General features: G+C 35.5%; 2 protein-coding genes across 2 annotated transcripts; both read left to right on the top strand.

Moving 5' to 3' along the window:
• Positions 1–199: 199 nt before the first annotated feature.
• LOC110731345 (vacuolar protein sorting-associated protein 20 homolog 2-like) lies at positions 200–7,093 on the top strand. Its single transcript, XM_021911194.1, has 6 exons — positions 200–659; positions 2,925–3,077; positions 3,176–3,328; positions 4,384–4,467; positions 6,468–6,609; positions 6,780–7,093. Exons 1-6 carry the CDS (start codon positions 558–560, stop codon positions 6,803–6,805), a joined length of 660 nt encoding a protein of 219 aa, XP_021766886.1. The 5' UTR covers positions 200–557; the 3' UTR covers positions 6,806–7,093.
• A 1,547-nt stretch (positions 7,094–8,640) lies between these two features.
• LOC110731346 (eukaryotic translation initiation factor 2 subunit beta-like) lies at positions 8,641–16,130 on the top strand. Its single transcript, XM_021911195.1, has 10 exons — positions 8,641–8,775; positions 8,977–9,046; positions 10,727–10,835; positions 11,375–11,430; positions 11,511–11,565; positions 11,693–11,793; positions 13,611–13,756; positions 14,415–14,557; positions 14,928–15,013; positions 15,869–16,130. The coding sequence occupies exons 2-10, from the start codon at positions 8,999–9,001 to the stop codon at positions 15,944–15,946; spliced, it is 822 nt and encodes a 273-aa protein (XP_021766887.1). The 5' UTR covers positions 8,641–8,775; positions 8,977–8,998; the 3' UTR covers positions 15,947–16,130.
• The last annotated feature ends 4,865 nt before the right edge of the window (positions 16,131–20,995 follow it).

Genomic DNA, 20,995 nt, shown 5'->3' on the forward strand with positions numbered 1-20,995 from the left:
AAACTGACCTGAAAAATATCTGATTCAAATTTAGACTCACGTAGACATAATAATTTAGCATGAGTCAAGTTTAAAAATTAACCCGACCCAATCCAACCTTTTCAGACTCGATCCGATCATTCGAATTGAAAAATCTACTAGTAACCAAACCAGGCCTAAACCAAGTAACCAACCATTTCTACCATTTTCCCCTAGTTTAGCAAAAATGACCAAGTTTTCCCTCGAAAGAAAAAGTAACAACAACAAAGTGAAAAGGAAATCGAGCTTAGAATACTCGGCGGTCTTGCGACTCTTGTGGTCTTGCCCCCTCTTCCTTCTTCCCACAACCCCTCTCTCTCCTCCTGCCGGTCATCGACCACCGCACCACCACCACCTCCGCCACGGCCGTGCCGTGTAACAGTTGCTGATTGAGTGATTTCAACGGCCGACACTGTGAATCAATTGCGAACCAACGAGATAAAGCTGAGAAATTATTGGAGGAATTAGTAGGGGAAGCTTTTTTTCAGCTTGTTGATAATTTTCTGACAAATCAAATTGGTGGGTGTTTATTTGTTGAAATGGGTAATATTTTTGTGAAAAAACCCAAGATCACTGAGGTTGATCGTGCAATTCTCTCTCTAAAAACTCAGAGACGCAAGCTTGGTCAATATCAGCAACAGGTAATTAATTCCTTGCTTTTTTCCCCCTTTTTTGAATTTTGTTTTCTGGGTAATAATTGTAATCTTTTTAATTTTGTTGGGTTAATGTTGAAATGCCGGATTATGTTGATAAATGTTTTAGTTTATGTTGATCTGATTCTCTTTGATTTTGATTATACATTTGGTTTTATAGTATGTATATTAAAGAAAAGAATAATGCACACATTTTATTAGATAGATGGGTGAAGATTAGTTTTTGATTAAATGGGGTGTTGATTAGCTCAATTAGCTTTATTGTCCTCAATTAGGTTATGCATTGTTCTGCTTAGGGATGAAAGTATGTTTGAGTTTGGGTTCGATTTTGGTGGATATGGAAAGGATTTCGTGCTTAAGTAGAAGCTTTCTGTTGTCTGAAGTTAGTATAAAACACGGTAGATTTGATTATTGATGGGGTGAAGTTTTAAACTTTTAATGCAAAGGAGTCCAATTACAACTATTTGGGGGTTTAGTTATCAGCCTATGGTGAGAAAGGTAGCTTTGGTGGGAAGTAAGCCCAATATGCTGGAATTCTGTTATGGTTGCTTGTTGCATAGAATTCCAAAATGTTTGACTTGAATTGGGTATATCTATGTTTATACTACGTATTAGTTATGCCATTTGCTACATTCGGTTCATTTCTTTGATTGATTGGGTGATATGGACAAATGGATGATTCTAATGAACAAGCCGGCTATTGTAATTCGTTGTGTATTAGAATATGGTTGTGGGTGGAGTGATTAAAATGTTTCCAAACAAACTTACTTCAAAGAAGGGTATTGATACTATCTTCTTAGAATGCCTGCTTTGTGAGAGCCATTGAAGGCGATCACATAATATAAGTTATATAACGATGCATCACCAATTCAGATAGAGGATTAATCTTAGAAGGTCGGCTAGTACAATCAACTGAATCAAGTGCTTATAGTTTCAATACCTGTTGAACTAGCAAAATGTATTTTGGAAGAAAGTATATGTTTTACTTATTTCACTTTTAGGTTATTGTTGGGCATTGTATGTGATCCAGGGTGACATTATTATTATTATTATCATAAACTCATAATGCTAGTTGCTACCTGTATTTGAATTGCTTGATGATAAAATGTATCTAAATTGTGGAAATGATAGAATCCTCAGTAAACTGACCAGATGCAATGACACCTAGAGATGCTCAGTGAAAGGAGTCCTAATATTATCATGGTGGTTGGAGTCAAAATCTGATGAATTTTCTAACTGATTTCTAGGTATGTATCAATTATGCATTAGAAACTGGCTTTGGTGTCTGTTTGAATTGTCATTTCCCATTTGTCTAGCAGTAGGTGTTGAAAGTTCAGCATTGTGATTTGGCTAGCTAATCTTCTTGAAGCTTCAGCTTTTGGGGAACAAAAAACATTTAGCTGAGAAAATCTGCTTCTTGCAGCTTCAGCTTGAATCTTGTTCTTTTTCTGCTTTTTGGGAAGAGAGGTTTTTTTTTTTTTTTTTTTTTTTTGGGTGGGGGTGGGGGGTAATCTACTCCATTTAAGTCTTTGAAGACAATGAAAGCATAAATTATTGTAACATGGACTCTTCTTCAATGAGGAATGTTCTAGTTGGTGTGAGTTTGGACTTTGGGGTTTATATATATGAGAGTCAGAGCTTGTTTTGGTGAATGAGTTTATTTAGGGATATGAGTTATTGTGTGTGCTATGTAACAATGTATTTTGCTATATTATGTCCAATAAAAAATTTCTAATATGTGTCAAATTGAAGAAGAAATAGTTGGACATACCTGTATTGTGAGACAAGTATACAATTTTGCAAATCTGAAAATTTTTATTGCTTAAACATATAATACTTAAAAGGGATGGTTTATTGAAATTTCAGGGGTTGTAAATGAGATAATATAAGTGGTTCAATAACTCCAATCACATTGCCAATACAAATCTAGATTTTAGTCACTCCCTCTGTTTATTAATATTTGCATCACTTGTCTCTGTGTGGGGTTTTAGATTAGATTCGCGATTTTTGTTGTTTGATCCATTTGTATAGGTTGATTTCTTTTTATTGCCATTATGAGTATATGCAGATATGCTTCAACAGTAAAGTTAATATCTTGGTTGGGTTAGAATTGTATATTTTTCTGTGGTGACCCACTGGATAAATCTTCGTAGTTTGTTGCATATTCACTTTACATGTTTGTTACTTGCTCATCATGTCCAGCTATAGCACTTCTTCATATCTTTTTGTTGTTTTTTATTCCCCTCTTTTCAGCTTGAAGCTGTCATCGAAGCTGAAAAACAAGCAGCAAGGGACTTGATTCGTGAAAAGAAAAAAGATAGAGCCTTACTTGCATTGAAGAAGAAGAAGGTGCAGGAAGAGTTGCTGCAGAAAGTTGATGCTTGGCTAATTAATGTTGAGCAGCAAGTAAGAATGTCAACCATTATGACCCTCCAGCTTTTGATGCTATTTTAAGCGACCTTACACTTTCCGATTCATTAGTCTCACAATTTTATTTGATTTAGTTGGCAGATATAGAATTATCCAGCAAGCAAAAGGCTGTCTTTGAGAGCTTGCAAGCGGGAAACAATGCAATGAAAGCAATTCAAAGTGAACTTAACCTGGATGATGTTCAGAAGTTGATGGATGACACTGAAGAAGCAAGAGCCTATCAAGATGTATGCTTTCCTTTATTCATATTCTGAAAACTATAGTTTTCCTGCTGATTTGACTGTCATATTTTGTTTCTTTTTTTTTCCCAAAGGCTTTGGAGTTAGGGGTACATTTAAAGTTAAAATGAAGAAATTAATAAGTCCTGCAAATTGAAAAGAAAAAATAAAAATTTAAGTTTTAATAACAAGAAATAGGAAATAACCTTGCGAGTCTTGACCTTAGTCTTGATGGCCATAGTAGACTCCCATAGTCCCATGTCCAATCAATGTTCACTGTCCTCTCTCAGAGTTTATTGTTCATCTTTTCACGTTGTAATGCCATGATGTCAGGACCAGATATTTGGTATTTACAAATTAACAGCATGAAGCATTTTGACAGGAGCAGTTGCATACTTGCGTTCTCAATTTTCAGCCCTTAGTTATCAGTTCTCAACCACTAGCTGTTTATATGTAATTGTGTTATTAGCCCCTGGGATACCCTGGTCTCCTTGAAATTGATTCTCCTTCATTAGGAAGTTGTAGTTGGTCATTACTCATTAGAAAGTGTCTCGTGATCAACATTTCCTAAATTTCTTGCCATTTATGCCATTAAGTTGGATCACTTGATCCCCGAGTGTGTCCTTTAGAACGATCAGCACTCTGGTATTACCAATAGGGTAGTGCTTAGAACAAGAATACTACTTCTAGCTTCATATTTGTGCTTGGTAATGACATGTTTGGACAATATACATGGTAGACTTGACAGATTTGATGCTGTCAATACAATAAATTAATAAGAAGCACAAGTCACGGGGACAAGCCGGACAACACTTTACAGGTGCATGATAGAGTCATAGACAGAAGGTGGCTTTGTAAATCTAATTACGGTTGGCTATAACTTATGGCTACCTAAGCACTATAATTTTCCTGTCATGTCTCTTCAGAATTGCTTGTATGCGATTGGCTATAGCTGTACACGGTGCATGTTATGTGAACCTGTGTGCATTTCTTGTTCGAATTACAATATTTTTTTCAACTTTATTTGGGAAACTAATAATCTTTCATTTGGTATCTGTTTCTAGGAAATACATGCTATACTGGGGGAGAAATTATCTGCTGATGACGAGGAAGAAGTATTAGCAGAATTTGATAATCTAGAAGCAATGGTATGTTTAATTTTTGAGATACTTGTCCTTATCTATGCTGTGTCTAGTATTAAGGGCTTGATGAGCTGATTGAGACTGCATATTAATTTCTATCTATGGCTTTTTAGATGAAATCAGTCTGTAATCAGCTGGAAGGAACTTAAATGATGAGATTATGTTCATAATATAAAAACACACATAATATAAGCCTTGGGCAATTCTGTAATGAATTGAAGGAAGCATCCTTAAGTTGCCCAGTGCTCTTTAGGATCACATGTGATACAAATCCTAAGCCTAATTGACTCAGGAAATCGGAGAACCCCTTCCACAAACAGTATAAGATATTTGATTACGTGAAGGAAAGTTTCCCTACTTGAACAGTAGTCTGAGACTCTGAGGGGAGAAGGCTCCCACATCTTCGGTCTTCCTCAGAACTTCTTAGAGACCATATTTATTCACCACTTATAGCTATTACTTATGGCTTGTTTTATCATAATGTGCTCAACTCCATATCTTCTGGCTCCCACAAGCATATTTTTGTGCACATCAAGTAGGTCCAAAGCATCATTTCTGTATGATATAGAGATTTTTCAAAGAAGAAATTGTAGAGAAGATTTCAAATGCTTTATCGCAAGAGAGAACTTAGGATTTATACATTGTCAAGCTTTGGTGGCACCGTGGCAATATGTAGTATATTAAGTTTTGTTGTCATTATTTTTTATGGGACCCCCCCCCCCCCCACACACACACACACACACAAAAAAAAAAAAAACGCACACACAAATTAATAGTGATTTTGTATTTGTTCTGCTGTGTAATTCTGTAATCAGGTATATCTTTATATGTACACGGACATGTAGAGGCGTGTTCTTTCATGTGTATCTACTGAAATACAATTGCACATGTGAGGATGAATTTGATTCACAATGTTGTTGTGAATGTTTTACATTGTTGGAAATAGCTTATTCAACTATACTCTGTCCACAAACTGTGAGAAATATACTTGTTGCATCAGATATTCTCTGAATTAGCTAAGTTCAATGAGAAAAAAAGGGTAAGACTTTATGCAAGAAATGCTAATCTATATGCATATTTATGGGGAACTTAGATTGAGATGTAAACTCACTTGTTCATTCAGATGTAGTGATGTACTTAAATAAATTTAACAAAATTTTCCTGTATATCATGACACATTGATACCATCCTAAGAATATATGCTCATATTTTGTATGAACTTGGTAGTTGGTAGTCATTAGGCATGGAAATAATTATGAACCTTGAACTTTGATCTTTTTAGATTAATTCATACTTAACTATACAATTGAATACACACACCTGTGCACATGTGGCACAGCAAGAACTAAGGGCTGTACACCGGTCCAAAACCGGATCGGGACCTGAATCCTTGATTTTTAAGGATCGGAAACCGGGCCTGAATCAGCAGGTCCGGTTCCGGTCCAGACCTGAAAAATCAGGTCCGGTCCGGGTTTGGACCTGAATAGACCTGATTATTGATTTTTTTTTTTCATTCTTTTTAAAATAATATTGCTGACCTGTTTTACTGTTTAGACCTGTTTAGACTTATCAAATAAAAAAAGTAGCTTTACCGGTTTCAGGTCCGGACCTGAAAATTCTGGGTTTTACCCGGACCGGACCTGAAGCCCGGAATCCTTGAATTTCAAGGACCGGGACTGGACCTGAATCTACAGGTCCGGGCCAGTTTTTGTACACCCCTAATCTGTACAAACCTTATTAGAACTGAACAAAGATATGTAAACTATGTGACAAGGGACCATGCCTATGTATTTGGAATATGCTTCATTTGTATGCAGCCCTACTAGAAAATCTCTGATCTCAAATGCAGTCTTGCAGCCCTACTAGAAAATCTCTGATCTCAAATGCAGTCTTGCAGCCCTACTAGATATTCTACTATTATATCTTGTGGTTGCATATTACACTCTAGCATCGTGTATGTTCTTGTTGTAGTCTTATCTGATGGAGGTATGCTTTTGTTGGTGTAGCTTACTGTCCAAGATCTACCAGAAGTTCCCACTACAGTTCCTGAAGAGGAAGAGAAGTTGGATCTACCTGATGTTCCTACCAAGGCTCCCGTTGCTGATGATGTTGAGGAGGTTTCAGATAAAATTCCTGAGAAGAGAAAAGGTAGATATCCTTCCGTCTTCCACATTCTTCACTCTTTGTTTTTCACCTTTTCCATTCTAAGATAGTGATGGCATTTCAGAAATTTTCTCAAAGAATTTCTCTTTTGTTTTTTTTCTCCTCCTCACCCTCTCTGTCAACAATATATTGATGCTTTGGCTCTTCTTTGGCAGTTATGGAAGAGCCATTGCCGGCATAGCCTGCCTAAGACTTTGGATCTGATCGTGGAGTGTGAGTTGATGACACAAGCACACAAACCCTTCTCATTGTTTCAATAGAAGTGATGTTCAGAAGGCCTATATTTACGCCCCATTATTTTTTTTTTTTTTCCTTTCTGGTTATGTATAGTATTGCAGTTGTGTACATTTATCTTTCAATCCTATATTCCTATCCCAGCTAATCAGCCTAAAATGGAAGAAATCGGCTGTTTGAATCTTCAATGTGTACAGATTTACAACTGTTTATTCAGTTTACGATTTACCGGACATGTCTTGTTCAACTTCTAGTTTACTTGCCCGTGATTATTGCTATTCGCCATTCCTATCATATGTTTGAATAAGCCATAAGTTCTTGAGTATTTACAATGTCAATCCTGCCTTTATTGGACTCACATGTCAAAATGGTTAATCTGTCAATAATCCTCCTTCAAGTTAGATTCAAGTCAAAGGAACAACACTAAGCATTCACTATAGATTCCTTCAAAAAAGCATTCACTATGGATTGAGAAAGAAGTGTAAATAGTTACTCGTATATACTTACTCTATTTAGCTATTCAGTATTTACTATGCACTAGAAATTACAAGGATAAAACAACAAATCCACGACAAAGAACTATATGGCTTATTCAAACATATGTAGCAAAATATTTGTGTACATGAATAATTGAATACCACTAACCTTTCGTTGCAAGTAGAACTCGTATTTACCAAGGTCAAGTGGTAAAGGTGGATAACTTGATTTATATGCACCTGGATAAAAGGTGTACCTGAAGCCATTTTATGCTCATTTTAAAATTTAAAAGGAGTAAAAAGAATATCAAATGAGGGAAAAACCACCCTTAATTGTACCTACTTCTATATACACCTGGTATATTATAAAAAGTAATGAGTTTTACAACTTTGATGCTAGAGGTTCAACTCCTATTAGAGTCACTTTAAGTGTAGGAAATTCCCTTATCCTCTCTCCTAATAACCTAGGAGAAGTTTCATTAACAAGTAACAACTTTAAATTTATGTTCACACTGACACATAATGTTGTACTCCGTATTATATTATTTTTGAGGGAATCATGTTGTATTATATATCATCAATAATTATAACTGATTAATAATTTAATAGTTAAATACGCATTTCACAATAGTTTATGCTTTATGGTAATGTATGTATTTCAATATTTGGTAGCAAAATTTTTATTTTCGTATCATTATAGTTTGATACTTGCATATTTTCTATATTTCAAATTAGTTGACACGTTTTGACTTTTAGCACTATTTACCAACTTTATTTGGATATATTTTGATGATTTACCGGAGTACATAAAAAGTATTCATGCAAAATTTTTTAAACTAAGGCCCTGTTCACTTCACCTTAAAAATATAATATTTTATACAAATAATTTCAATTTAGTAAAAATAAGTGCAGTTAATAAAATTAAATTCAGTTCAGTAAAAATCAGTAACTTTAAAGAACAAATGTACGGAGTAATAGAAAATCAGTTCAGTAAAATAATTTTCAGTTCAGTAAAAACAATTTAATTTTAGCAAAATAATTTCATTTCAGTTTAATTAATTTCAATTCCGCGAAAATAAGGTGAAATAAACGTGCCTAATTATAATGGAGTTTTAGAGTTGGTGGGGGTACTCATCTTGTGATTTTAAGGTCACAAATTTTCAAGGATTCTCTCACCTAGGGCCTATCTTAATTTACTAAACTGAATATTTTATGAGAAAATGAAATTAGAGATTGAACTGAAGTGAAATAAAATAAAATGAATTTAAATGAACTTATTAGAGTTGAGATGAACTAAACTAAAAATAAGCTCGCAACGAGGGTTATGAATTGAGTATTCTGGGGTATTCAATCGTTTTAGAACAAACTTGAGAGTTAGCAACAAACAAAGCTCGCAACTTTGCAAAAATAAGGGTTCTCAATTAAACATCCCTTTTCTCAGGTTCGTCCTTTTTCTCCCTAACCTAGCCGCCGATTTTTTCAATCTCTTCTTCCCAATTTCTTGTTCAATTTCTGGTTCAAGATTGAAGCTTTTTAATCTCTCTTTCGAGTCTCAATTTTTTCTTTTTTTAAATTTCAATTATAAAAGCAGATTTGAATTCCCAGCTATTTTTAATTCTAACCCTTTTTATTTGATTTATAGGTTTTAATTGAGCGAAGAAATCATGGCTTCTGAAGACAACGTCACCGAATTGAAAGAAGAAATTCCTGATGTGGGTATTTCTTTTTTTTTTTTTTTTTTTTTTTTTTTAATTTATTAGGGTTTTCTTTTTTCGTTTAATTTTTCTGTAATTTTCGGCAATTGATTTCAATATAATTTACTGCTTATTTGTGTAGCTTTTGAGGTTACAATTATAATTTACTCGTATCATCTTTTAAATATTTTTGGGTAAATGAAATTGCAATTAGGTGTAGCAGTTTAGCCCAAAATCTCGTATTTCTCTTAGTTTACATGGAATCTTGGAAAGATTATATTTTTATAACATTCAGGTATATGCATATGCCAAAGTCTTAATTCCAAAAGGATGAGGTTGGCTTGGTTGTGTGAGCTAGAAATTATCTGAATGCTGATAGTTTCATTCACGGATATATGATTGATATGAAGTTTTTAATTGCTACAAAAAGTAGTAGTTGATTACAGGGGTGTTTAATTAGTATGGGAATGAGAGAGGTCTTTGAACTTCATAGAAAACGTGCTAAAGTGGCGATGAGAATCGAATGAAATTCAGTGGGAATCGCATGCACGAGAAGCTATTGAGTGCTGAAAATCTTGCAACCCCAGCTTGTGTAGAAGATGCTAATGTTGGGATTAAAATAGGGCCTTGGTTAGTAAGTTTTAAAGTCTACATGCAAGTTTTGAACTGGTTGTCAAATGTCTTATGTAGAAAAGACCTTAGAACACCTTCTCTTTGATTCACGGCTTTGTATAGGCTATAGAGTATAGGGTGATTTGATTGTCACAACAAAGAGGTCCAACTTCCTAGTAATGTACCCTCTGTCGAAACTTCCTCTTTGACTGTTGATCTGTTTTAAAGAGATTTTTAGTATGCTCATTGGAGTGAATGACTTTTTGTGGAGCTTTGAATTATTACATGATCAAGTAGTATGCTGGCAACTCCGAACAAATAAAACAAGGCTTAAATTGGATAAGCTCGCAATTTAAGTGTTGCGTCTTTGGTGGTCTTATCATTCTTGCCAATTTAGCGGCCTTCATTGTGCTGTGGAACATAATTCTATACTCTGCTTCCATCTCAAAGTAGTTTGACCAAAAAAATATAAACAAGTGATGTGTCTTTGGTAGAGGCTTTCAGAATAATACCTTGATATGAAGTGTTTTAAGTATTAAGATACTCCAGGCTTGAGCACTTGCTGGAATGAAATAAATTGGGACCTTCTACGGTCTTTTCGATATTTATTGAGTGTTCAGCTACAATAGGCAAGTCAGCTCTGGTACGTGACTACATGTCATACAGTTAAGATTATTAACTATTAAGTTTGTCAGCATCCTATACGCAAAATGTAACAGGAAAAGAAAGAAGCTTCCCTTCATTTTTTTTTTGGGGTAGTTTTCTGTATGGTTTGAAGGAGTAAAAACACTTTTAGGAGAAGACTGGCATCTAATCCTTGATCAAACTAGCTAAGAAAACTTAGTGAGCTTTTAAATCTTCTCCTTTGGTTTAGAATACCTTCTGGCCCTTAAGTTTCATCTTTGGTATCTTTATCGGTAGGAGCTGAGGCTTTCCATATGGAGATTAGAGAGAGATAGTCTCATTTCAGTTACGGTTGTTAATTTGGTTGGAACTTCAATTTCCTAACTTTTATTAAAGCCAATATTGAATTTCATAAGATGTCTACTTTGTTGACATCATATCCTTTTGCTTTTCTTCATTCAGATAGTACCATTTGATCCGACTAAGAAAAAGAAGAAGAAAAAGGTTGTCATTCAAGATCCTGTTGATGAACCTCTGGATAAATTGGCTGAGAAAACAGAGAACTTGTCAGGTATGTGTCTTCCTCTCTTGTGACAGTTGTGTAAGATGCTGAACACTTGTCTTTTTCATTTTGCATTTGGATCGGTGTAGCTTAAGTGTTCTTGAAATTATAATTTAAAATGTATTGTATTTGATCATCATTTTGCAATGAACTTTTATAATGTGGAAGGATTTTGCATTTGGATTGGTGTAGCTTAAGTGTTCTTGAAATTATAATATAAAATGTATTGAATTTGATCATCATTTTGCAATGAACTTTTATAATGTGGAAGGTCAAGCATTTGAGTATTTTTCGACTCCCTCCTTCCTATGGTGAACTTTACACTTTGTTTTTTGTGTTTTTCCAAGTTAAACTGCACACTTTTTTCCCCCTCCCTTTTGACTGTATTTTTAATTTCCATGCTGAACTCAGATTTAAATTGCATAATGGGACAGAGCGAGTATTAAGATAAAAGACTAATTTGTGATTTAGGGTATAGGTGTTGAAGTTGTCTACTGTTATTCACTATTTGAGAGATGTTCACCTCTGATATTTCTGCTCCTCTGCAGTATCTGATGGAGTTGAAAATTCCTTTGCTGGCTTGAAGAAAAAGAAGAAGAAGCCTGTAAGAAGGGGGAAGATTTATATTACTTTAGGAATATCTTATTTATTGAATAACTTTTGATGAAGAGATTCCGTTTGCAGGTCGAAAGTAACCTTTCAGGCGATGATACTGCTGACTTTGGGGAAGAGAAAGATGGTAGGATTTTTTTATTTCTTTTCGCCACCAAATATGTAGAGAAGAGCTATCCCCATAAGTTTACCATTTTTGTCAACTATATTAGGGAGCCTTTAGTAAATTATGCCTGACATGGCTTTTGACTCAGATAACATTGAAGAAGATGAAGAGGGAGAGGGGATAGTTTTGCAAGGAGAACGAACGCTATATCCTTGGGAAGGAAGTGACAGAGATTATACATATGAGGAGGTCTGTTTCATACATTGTCTCTCTTGTTTGCAAACCAAAATGCTAAAATTGCTATTTCTGTCATTGCCTTATAACTTGTACAATATCATTTTTCTTACTACCTCCGTTACATATTAGTTGCAACTTTTACCAAAACGGGATGCTACACATTAGTTGCAACTTTCCATTTTTTCCCTTTTTAGTAAGTTTTTTAAAATATAAGGACAAAAATACCCTTACTAAAAAACTCATAAACACAATTAACTACCTAAATCTGATTTCATTAAACTCTTAATCTAACTTAAATATACATCAAAACAACTCAATTTCAAAATTCATTCAACTGGATAACTTACACAACTCCCACGAATTTGTGAACAAATTCTCAATGTCACCGTCGCCGACCCCGTTGCCGCCGCATCTACCAGGCCATCACCAACAATGTCGCCACTGCATTTACCAGGCCACCACCAACAATTCTCTCTTCTTCTTCTTCTTCTTTTTGTAAAAAAAAAAAAAAACAATTGCTTAGATCTGATGGTTTGAGGGGTAAATTGGCTAGTTTGGGGTGATTTCAAGTTGAATATGGGTAGTTTTGCATTGGTTTAGGGTGAGTGTGGATGGTTTTGGGGCTGAATTAGGGTGGTTGTTTCGGGGTGGTTTATGGTGAGTGTTGGTGATTTTGGGGTGGTTTGGTTGAAAGGGGTTGGTTTCGATGCGATTCGAGTTGAGAGGAGGTGGTTTCGGTGTCTTTTGGGTTGAGAGGGGGTGATTTGGGGTTGTTTGGGCTAAGAGAGGGTGGTTTTAGGGTTGTTCGAGGTGCGTGGTGGGTGGTTTCTGGGTTGTTTGGGCTGAGAGGAGGTGGTTTCAGGCTGCTGTTGGGGGTTTTTGAAGTGGCTACTTTTGGGAGACGGTTGCGGGGTGGCTGCTATTGGTGGTTTCGCGGTGGTGCTGGTTTGGTGGTATTCAATTTATTAATTATCTTTACTTTCTCTCTCCTACACTTAATTAATTCATTAATCAACTATAATGAAATTTTGTCTTAAAAACCGTGTCAAGGTGAAAGTTGCAACTAACTTGAAACGGAGGTAGTATATGCCATTAGATGTTGGATTCCTTTCTGTAGTTGTAATGTCTCAAATGTTGAATAAAATTTGTTACTAGAGGATCTTATTGAGATGTTTCTTTGCCTTAAAGCAGCATTTATTGTCTACACTTTTATTTTCTGGATAATTTTGAGGTGTATATACTGCCTCCCTCACACAGGGAAATTGACAAGAAAATGCTTTTCCACCATCCCTTCCATCTCTGTATTAGTGGATTAGCCCTGCGCTTCAGAAAAGATTGATATTATATATGCAACTTATGTCACAAGAAAATGTGTAGAATACTCTAATTACTAATTGTTATCTACTTGCTTTTACAATGAATGTCCTGGGGTAACGTGTTTTCAACTCTTTGTAATTGCAATACATGAACTAATACAATCATTTGGTCAAACAAAAATAGAAAGTTAGAAACTAAGATAATTGCGGTGGGATTAGAGTAGTACTTGTTGGTCATTTACCATGGTATCTCTGTGAATTGCAATACTGTTGGTTTTGAATAACCAAGGCACATGATTACCTCAACAGTAAACTAGTAAAGCTTGGTCCTTTCTGACATTGTTCTCCTCCATGTCATGGGGACATCTTCTGTGGCATATTGCTTTCCTTCCTACTGTGTATGAGATGGATCTTCATATTGAGAATGCAGAATGTTGTTTTCCCTTTGATGTGATTGCTGTTTGTTGTTAGGCACTGCTGTATATTGTGTTTAATCTTATTTATAACCTGCAGCTTCTTGGAAGGGTGTTCAACATCCTTCGTGAGAACAACCCAGAACTTGCTGGAGACAGGCGTCGAACAGTTATGAGACCTCCCCAAGTGTTGCGTGAAGGCACAAAAAAGACCGTTTTTGTTAACTTTATGGATCTATGCAAGACGTATGTATAACTCTTCTAATCTTTAGAATATCTAAAGTTCTTAGCCCTTTGGTTTTCCTTTATTATTAGCTTTATTTCTTTGAAAGGCTACCTTTTCTTGTTTTTTGTTTTGTTTTTTATCGCCTGGGGAAGGGAGGGATAAGGTAAAAATGACCTCAAGTTCTGGTGCTTAGATTGAGCAAGTAAGGTAGCAATAGGGAGCTCAGGCTGGATAATAAATGGATTGAGGCTAGATTCATTTGGTTCAACTTTTTTTGGTTACATGTTAATTTAAAATTTTGATTTGAATCTGATGTGTGATACACTTGAAAACACAATAAAGAAAATGAACAACCACTGAAATTATACTGAGAAAAGTCGAAGGTTGACTAAGCCTATCCTAATGTTGATCTGATCTTCTGTGGCTCTAGGCTTGCTAAGCTGAACTGGAATTTTACTGAACTAATACTAGGCCAAGTAGAATGCTTGCCTAATGGATCAATAGTCTACTACTGATATCAAAGTGTATTGCTAGGCAATGCCTTTATTAAGTATAAATGTGAGTTATATATGATGTGTCGCTCTCCATTTCTGTTTTTAATCTGGTTTAGCTCTTCTAAATTTCTATTTATTAAAAGAGAAAGGTCTCTTACGTTAAACATTCTGTGTTGTTTTTCAGGATGCACAGGCAACCAGAACATGTCATGACCTTTTTACTAGCAGAAATGGGAACAAGTGGATCTCTTGATGGACAGCAGAGATTGGTGGTGAAAGGAAGATTTGCCCCAAAGAATTTTGAAGGAATATTGAGGAGATATGTCAGTAAGTACCTGCTTTCTATCATTGTCCTGAACTAAGTTGTTTAATGTTGTAACAAATGCTTTTATGCTTTGCTCTATTTGACTCATCTACCTATCCATGAATACTGATTTTATGCATTAGAAAGTCGTATGTATATATAGTGCGTCATCCTTATATATAATTATTATATTATGACCGACTAATTGCATGAATAGAAAGTCTCTTTGATATGATGAACTTTATTGCAAATGGCCTTGCATTATCTTGTGACGGCCGTAACTGGATATATTTAGCAGCCTAATTTTCATGACAAAAATACATAATTCTCCAATCATGTTCTACACTGGTTTAAACCATCAGATCTAAAAGGCAGCATTTTATAATATTGCAGATGAGTATGTTATATGCAATGGGTGTAAGAGCTCAGACACCATATTGTCGAAGGAAAATCGACTCTTCTTCCTCAGATGTGAACAGGTTAGTCTTCCATTGAAATTTGCTGCTTTCTATTTGGTGTCCTTGTTCAGTTTTGACTTGGTCTATTGATATTCTTGTCTTTGTGCATGAGCAACTCGTGTTTTTCTGAAGTCCTTATTTGTCAAAGCTGTGTGAAAGGCCTATGATGACTAGTGGTATTTTTGAGCACTTGTCAATGTGCCTATGAAAAAACTATTATCCGAGTTCTGAGGCCTCATCCCAGCTTTTGTGTATCTTGAAACCTTGCTATGTGCATAGGTTAAGCTCTGCTGTGTAAAGATACTGATACGTAAGAGGTTTTTATACCTGTAATAAAACGTGCATTTTAATTCCCATGTATGTTATTGAGAGCTTCAGTTACTGGTTTGAGAGAAATTTATCCCAATACCCTCTATAACCCCCCTAATTACTGGACTGTCTAATGTCTAATCATCATCTTGAATCCTGGTCCATGTGCGGACTTTTATGTACAGTTAGATATTTGCCAAATGCATCCCATTGATGATCGAAGTCTTTATGTATAAGTTTTTATGCCTCTCCTCCTTGCGTAGGCCAATGATGATTTAAAAATATTTTGCCTACATTGTCTGACTTACAAGTCCATGATAATGATTATTAAGTTCTGAGGCCTTTTTCCTAGAAGTTTTTCTCTCAAAACTCCGACTTTGTTCGTGTAATAAGTGAATTGCCATTTCCTTTAGTATCTATCTTTAAATTATATCCACGCATTGGATTCACTCATTACATATTCTGATACTCATCTCTGTTGGATGTCTGGTTATCATGGATTGACTGATAGCTTGAATTTTTTCCCTCTAATGTGCTTTGCTAATTTGATTGATTTGTATTTTGCAGTGTGGTTCTGGAAGGTCAGTTGCACCAATTAAAGCTGGATTCGTTGCTCGTGTTGGACGTAGGAATCAAGGATCTTAAGCAAACCAAAATCATTTTTCTTATTTGTTTGCGATATAAATTTTGTTCCACCGGTTTTGAGAAAGAAGAAAATAGAACCCGGTAATTGTTGGATTTTAAGTTATTGGCTTCACAACGATAAAGATGATGTTTTGTTTCGGTTACAAGTGTAGTGAGCTTTCTTTTCACCAGTTTCATGTGTCCAGCTTGATTTGCAATCGCACTTTCTTTTGTTAGAATCATAATTGTGTCATGTTAGAGTTCATGTCAGAGTGGCAAAATAACAATACATGTAAGACTAGGGGGTGCTAATCAAGTGAGTCGATCACGAGCTGAGTGATGCTTGACTCGACGCGAAAACTTTTTACATGTGCTCGACTCATGCTCGGTGCTCGCTTAGCTTAATAAGACTTTGCTTGACTCGTGCTCGTGTTCATTAGAGTTTTTGAACGAGTATGAGTGGAGTAGCTCAAGATATGCTCGTTAAGGTTTTATTCCTTCTAAAATGTATCATCTGACTATTTTTTTTTTGTTTACTTAATATAAGTTTTCTTTTTTTTATTAAATTGTCAATTAGACTTTTTGCAAGCCTTTTTTGTTCAACTAGCTTATCAAGTTGAGTCAAACTTTTTAAAATATGTCAACTTTCTTAAAAAATATATATTAATAAAAAATGTTATCGTGGTGTTCACAAGCTTATTGATGTTAACGTATTGAGTTGAGTCGAATTTGAGTCTAGTCAATTCGAGTTGAGTTTAGTGATGAACATTAGGTATATTACTAACATTCTTTTGCTTGCAAACGACCAAACTTGAGTGTTTAATGACTTTATGTCAATTTTATTTATTTTTTAGCAAGTTGGTGTCAATTCAGTAAGTGATATGGAGTAAAGCTGTTAATTCGAGTAAACGGGTCAGGTAAGAGGGTCGGGTCAATTCAGATTAATTTCATAATCTATGTGGGTCGGGTTTGGGTTGGGTCATGCTTGATTCGGAACACATTGGGTCATACTTCTTATAAGGTTGGGTCGGGTTTAGATCGGTTACATTCGGGTCAGGTGAACAATAGCTCGGGTTTAGTTCGGGTTTTCACGGGTTAAAACAGGTTAGGGTAATTCTCGAGTTCGAGTCGGGTTCAGTTCAAGTCAATAATTTGTGGGTTATAATCAGGTTGGGTCATTTCCAAGTCTGGTTATTCTCGAATTCAAGTCGGGTTATGTTCAAGACAATAATTTGCAGGTTACAATCAGGTCGGGTCATTTCCAAGTCAGGTCATATTCGGATTCAACTAACTATAAATAGATAATTATCATTTTTATCAAGCTAATTATTTCCTTTGACTATAATATACGACAATATAATAGGGAACTATAGTCTATAATTTAGGAAGATAATTATCTCCTTTGGTCATACAACAAATATATACTTTATTTAACTCTTAAATGTGAGGATGATGCTCCTTTCTTTTGCTGGCCTAGACCGACTTGTTCTCCCAAGACAAAATGTTTTGATCAACAATAATAAGGTAGTCTAAATTGCATTTAAGGTGATTTGAAATCGGGTCAGGAATAATTTGGGTTGAATTTAGGTCGAATCAATAACAAGTCGTGTTAATTTTGAGTCGGGTTAGTAACAGATCGGGTTGAATTTTTGGGTCGGGTAAGTAATAGGTCTGGTAAAATTCGGGTCAGGTCAATAACAAGTCGGGTTGAATCTGGGTCAAGTCAATAACAAGTTGGGTTGATTCGGGTCAGGTTTGTAACGGGTTGGGTTAAATTCGGGTCGGGTTAGGATCGAGTCGGGCTGAATTGAAGTCAGGTAAGTAACAAGTCAGGTTAAATTCGAGTTTAGACGGGTTAAAACGGGTTAGGGTCAATTTAGGTTCAAGTCGGGTTCGGTGCAGGTTAATTAAATTGGTTGTTGTAAACCGGTAAATCGGTGCAAGTTATAAACCGGTAAATTGGCCGTTTAACAACAAATTGGATGGTTCCACACACCCAATTGGACTCTCGTATGATATTAAGGACCATGCTAAACATTTCGGTAATTTTTATTTCGCGGCAAAAAGAAGTCAAAAAATTCCAAAATTGAAGGCTTAATATCCATGCATTTTGAGAAATTTTGGAGGTTTCGGAGCCCAGTGTCAAAAAGTCTTCAAATTCTATAGGATACATCTCAGGGTCATATAATGCCGTTCGGAACCATATATGATCATTAGTTGTAGTCATAAATGTTCGTGGTAGGCTTGAATTAATGAAATCGGTGCAAGCTGTAAACCGGTAAATTGGTCGTTTAACAGCAAATTGGATGGTTCCACACACCCAATTGGACTCCCAGAATGTATTAAGGAACATGGTAAACATTTCGACAATTTTTATTTCCGGGTGAAAAAAGTCAAAAAATTCCAAAATTGAAGGCTTTTCCACATTTTTTGAAAATTTTTGGAGGTTTCGGGGCCTACAGATATTTTAGGGGATAAATCTCGGGGTCATATAATGCCGTTTAGAACCATATATGATCATTATGTGTTGTCATAATATTCGTAATATGCTTGAGTTAATGAAATCCGTGCAAATTGTAAACCGGAAAATTAGTCGTTTAAAGGCAAATTGGATGGTTCCACCAACCCAATTGGACTTCCGGAGGATATTACGGACCATGGTAACATTTCGGCAATTTTTATTTCCGAACGAAAAACAGTCAAAAAAATTCCAAAATTGAAGACTAATATCCACGCTTTTTGAGAAATTTTAGAGGTTTCGGGGGCCGATGTCGAAAAATCTTGAAATTCTAGGGGATACATCTCGGGGTCATATAATGCCGTTTGGAACCATATATGATCATTATTTGTTGTCATAAATGTTCGTGGTAGGCTTGAGTTAATGAAATTGGTGCAAGTTGTAAACCGGTAAATTGGTCGTTTAAAGGTAAATTGGATGGTTCCACCCACCCAATGGGACTACCGGACAATATTAGGGATACTGGTAAGCATTTCAACAATTATTATTTTCAGGCGAAAAAAGTCAAAAATTACAAAATTGAAGACTAATATCCACGCATTTTGAGAAATTTTGGAGGATTCGGGGCTCGGGGTCGAAAAGTCTTGAAATTGTAGGGGATACATTTCGGGGTCATATAATATAGTTTGGAGCCATTTATGATCATTATATATTGTCATAAATGTTTGTGTAGGCTTGATTAAATGAAATCGGTGCAAGTTGTAAACCGGTAAATTGGCCGTTTAAAGGCAAATTGGATAGTTTAACCCACCCAATTGGACTAGCGGAGGGTATTAGGGACCATGGTAAAATTTTCGGCAATTTTAATTTCCGGGCGAAAAAAAAAAGTCAAAAAATTCCAAAATTGAAGCTTATATCCACGCTTTTTGAGAAATTTTGGAGTTTCCGGGCACGACGTCGAAAAGCCTTAAAAGTTTAGAGAATACATCTCGGGGTCATATAATGACATTTGGAACCATATATGATCATTATATGCTGTCATAAATTTTCGTGGTAGGTTTGATTTAATGAAATCGTTGCAAGTTATAAACTGATAAATAGGTCGTTTAAATGCAAATTGGATGGTTCCACCCATCCAATTGGACTCCCAAAGGGTATTAGGGACCATAGTAAATATTTCGGTAATTATTATTTTCGGGCGAAAAAAATATAAGCTTTCCAAAAATAAAGGCTAATATCCACGCTTTTTAAGAAATTTTCGAGGTTTCAGGGTCCGGTATCGAAAAGCCTTGATATTTTAGGGAATACATCTCAGGATCATATAATGTCGTTTGGAACCATATATGATCATTATTTGTTGGCATAAATGTTCGTGGTAGGTTTGAGTTTACGAAATCGGTGCAAGTTGTAAATCGGTAAATTGGTCGTTTAAAGGCAAATTGGATGGTTCCACCCAACCAATTTGACTCTCAGAGGGTATTAGGGACCATGGTAAACATTTCGAAAATTTTTATTTCCGTGCGAAAAAAAAGTCAAAACATTCCAAAATTGAAGTCTAATATCCACGGTTTTTGAGACATTTTGGAGGTTTCGAGACCCTTTGATGAAAAGACTCGAGTTTTTAGGGGATACATCTCGGGGTCATATAATGCCATTTGGAACCATATATAATCATTATATGTTGTCATAAATGTCCGTGGTAGGCTTGAATTAATGAAATCGGTGCAAGTTGTAAATCAGTAAATTTGCCATTTAAAGGCAAATTGATTTGTTCCACTTACCGATCGAATTGGACTCCCGGAGGATATTAGAGACCATGGTAAATATTTTGACAATTTTTATTTCCGGGCGAAAAAAGTCAAAAAATTCAAAAATTGAAGGCTAATATCAACGTTTTTTGAGAAATTTTGGAGTTTTCGGGGCCCGGTGTCTAAAAGTTTTGAAATACTAGGGAATACACCTTGTGGTGATATAATTTCGTTTGGACCCATATATGATCATTATTTGTTGTCATAAATGTTCGTAATAGGCCTGAGTTAATTAAATCGGTGCCAGTTGTAAACCGGTAAATTGGTCGTTTAAAGGAAAATTGGATGGTTCCATCCACCCTATTTGAATCCCGTGGGGGGGGGGGGGGTATTAGGGACCATGGTAAACATTTCGGAAATTTTTATTTCCGTCCGAAAAAAAGTCAAAAATTCCAAAATTAAAGATTAATATCCATGTTTTTTTAGAAATTTCGAAGGTTTCAGATCCCGATGTCGTAAAGAAATAAGATTTTAGAGATTCATCTCAGTGTCATATAATGCCTTTTGGAACCATAAATGATCATTAAATGTTGTCATAAATGTTCGTGGTAGGTTTGAGTGAATGAAATCTATGCAAGTGGTAAACCAGTAAATTGACCGTTTAAAGGCAAATTGGATGATTCCGCTCACCCAATTGGACTTCCGGAGGATATTAGGGACCATAGTAAACATTTTGGCAATTGGATTCCCATAGGGTATAAGGGACCAAGGTAAACAATGTTTAATTCCGGACGAATAAAACTAAAAAAAATTCGAAAATTAAAGGCTAATATCCACGTTTTTTGACAAATTTTTGAAGTTTCG

The sequence above is a fragment of the Chenopodium quinoa genome, unplaced genomic scaffold (genome assembly GCF_001683475.1).
Source record: "Chenopodium quinoa cultivar QQ74 unplaced genomic scaffold, ASM168347v1, whole genome shotgun sequence".
In the NCBI taxonomy this organism is placed as follows: Eukaryota; Viridiplantae; Streptophyta; class Magnoliopsida; order Caryophyllales; family Amaranthaceae; genus Chenopodium; species Chenopodium quinoa.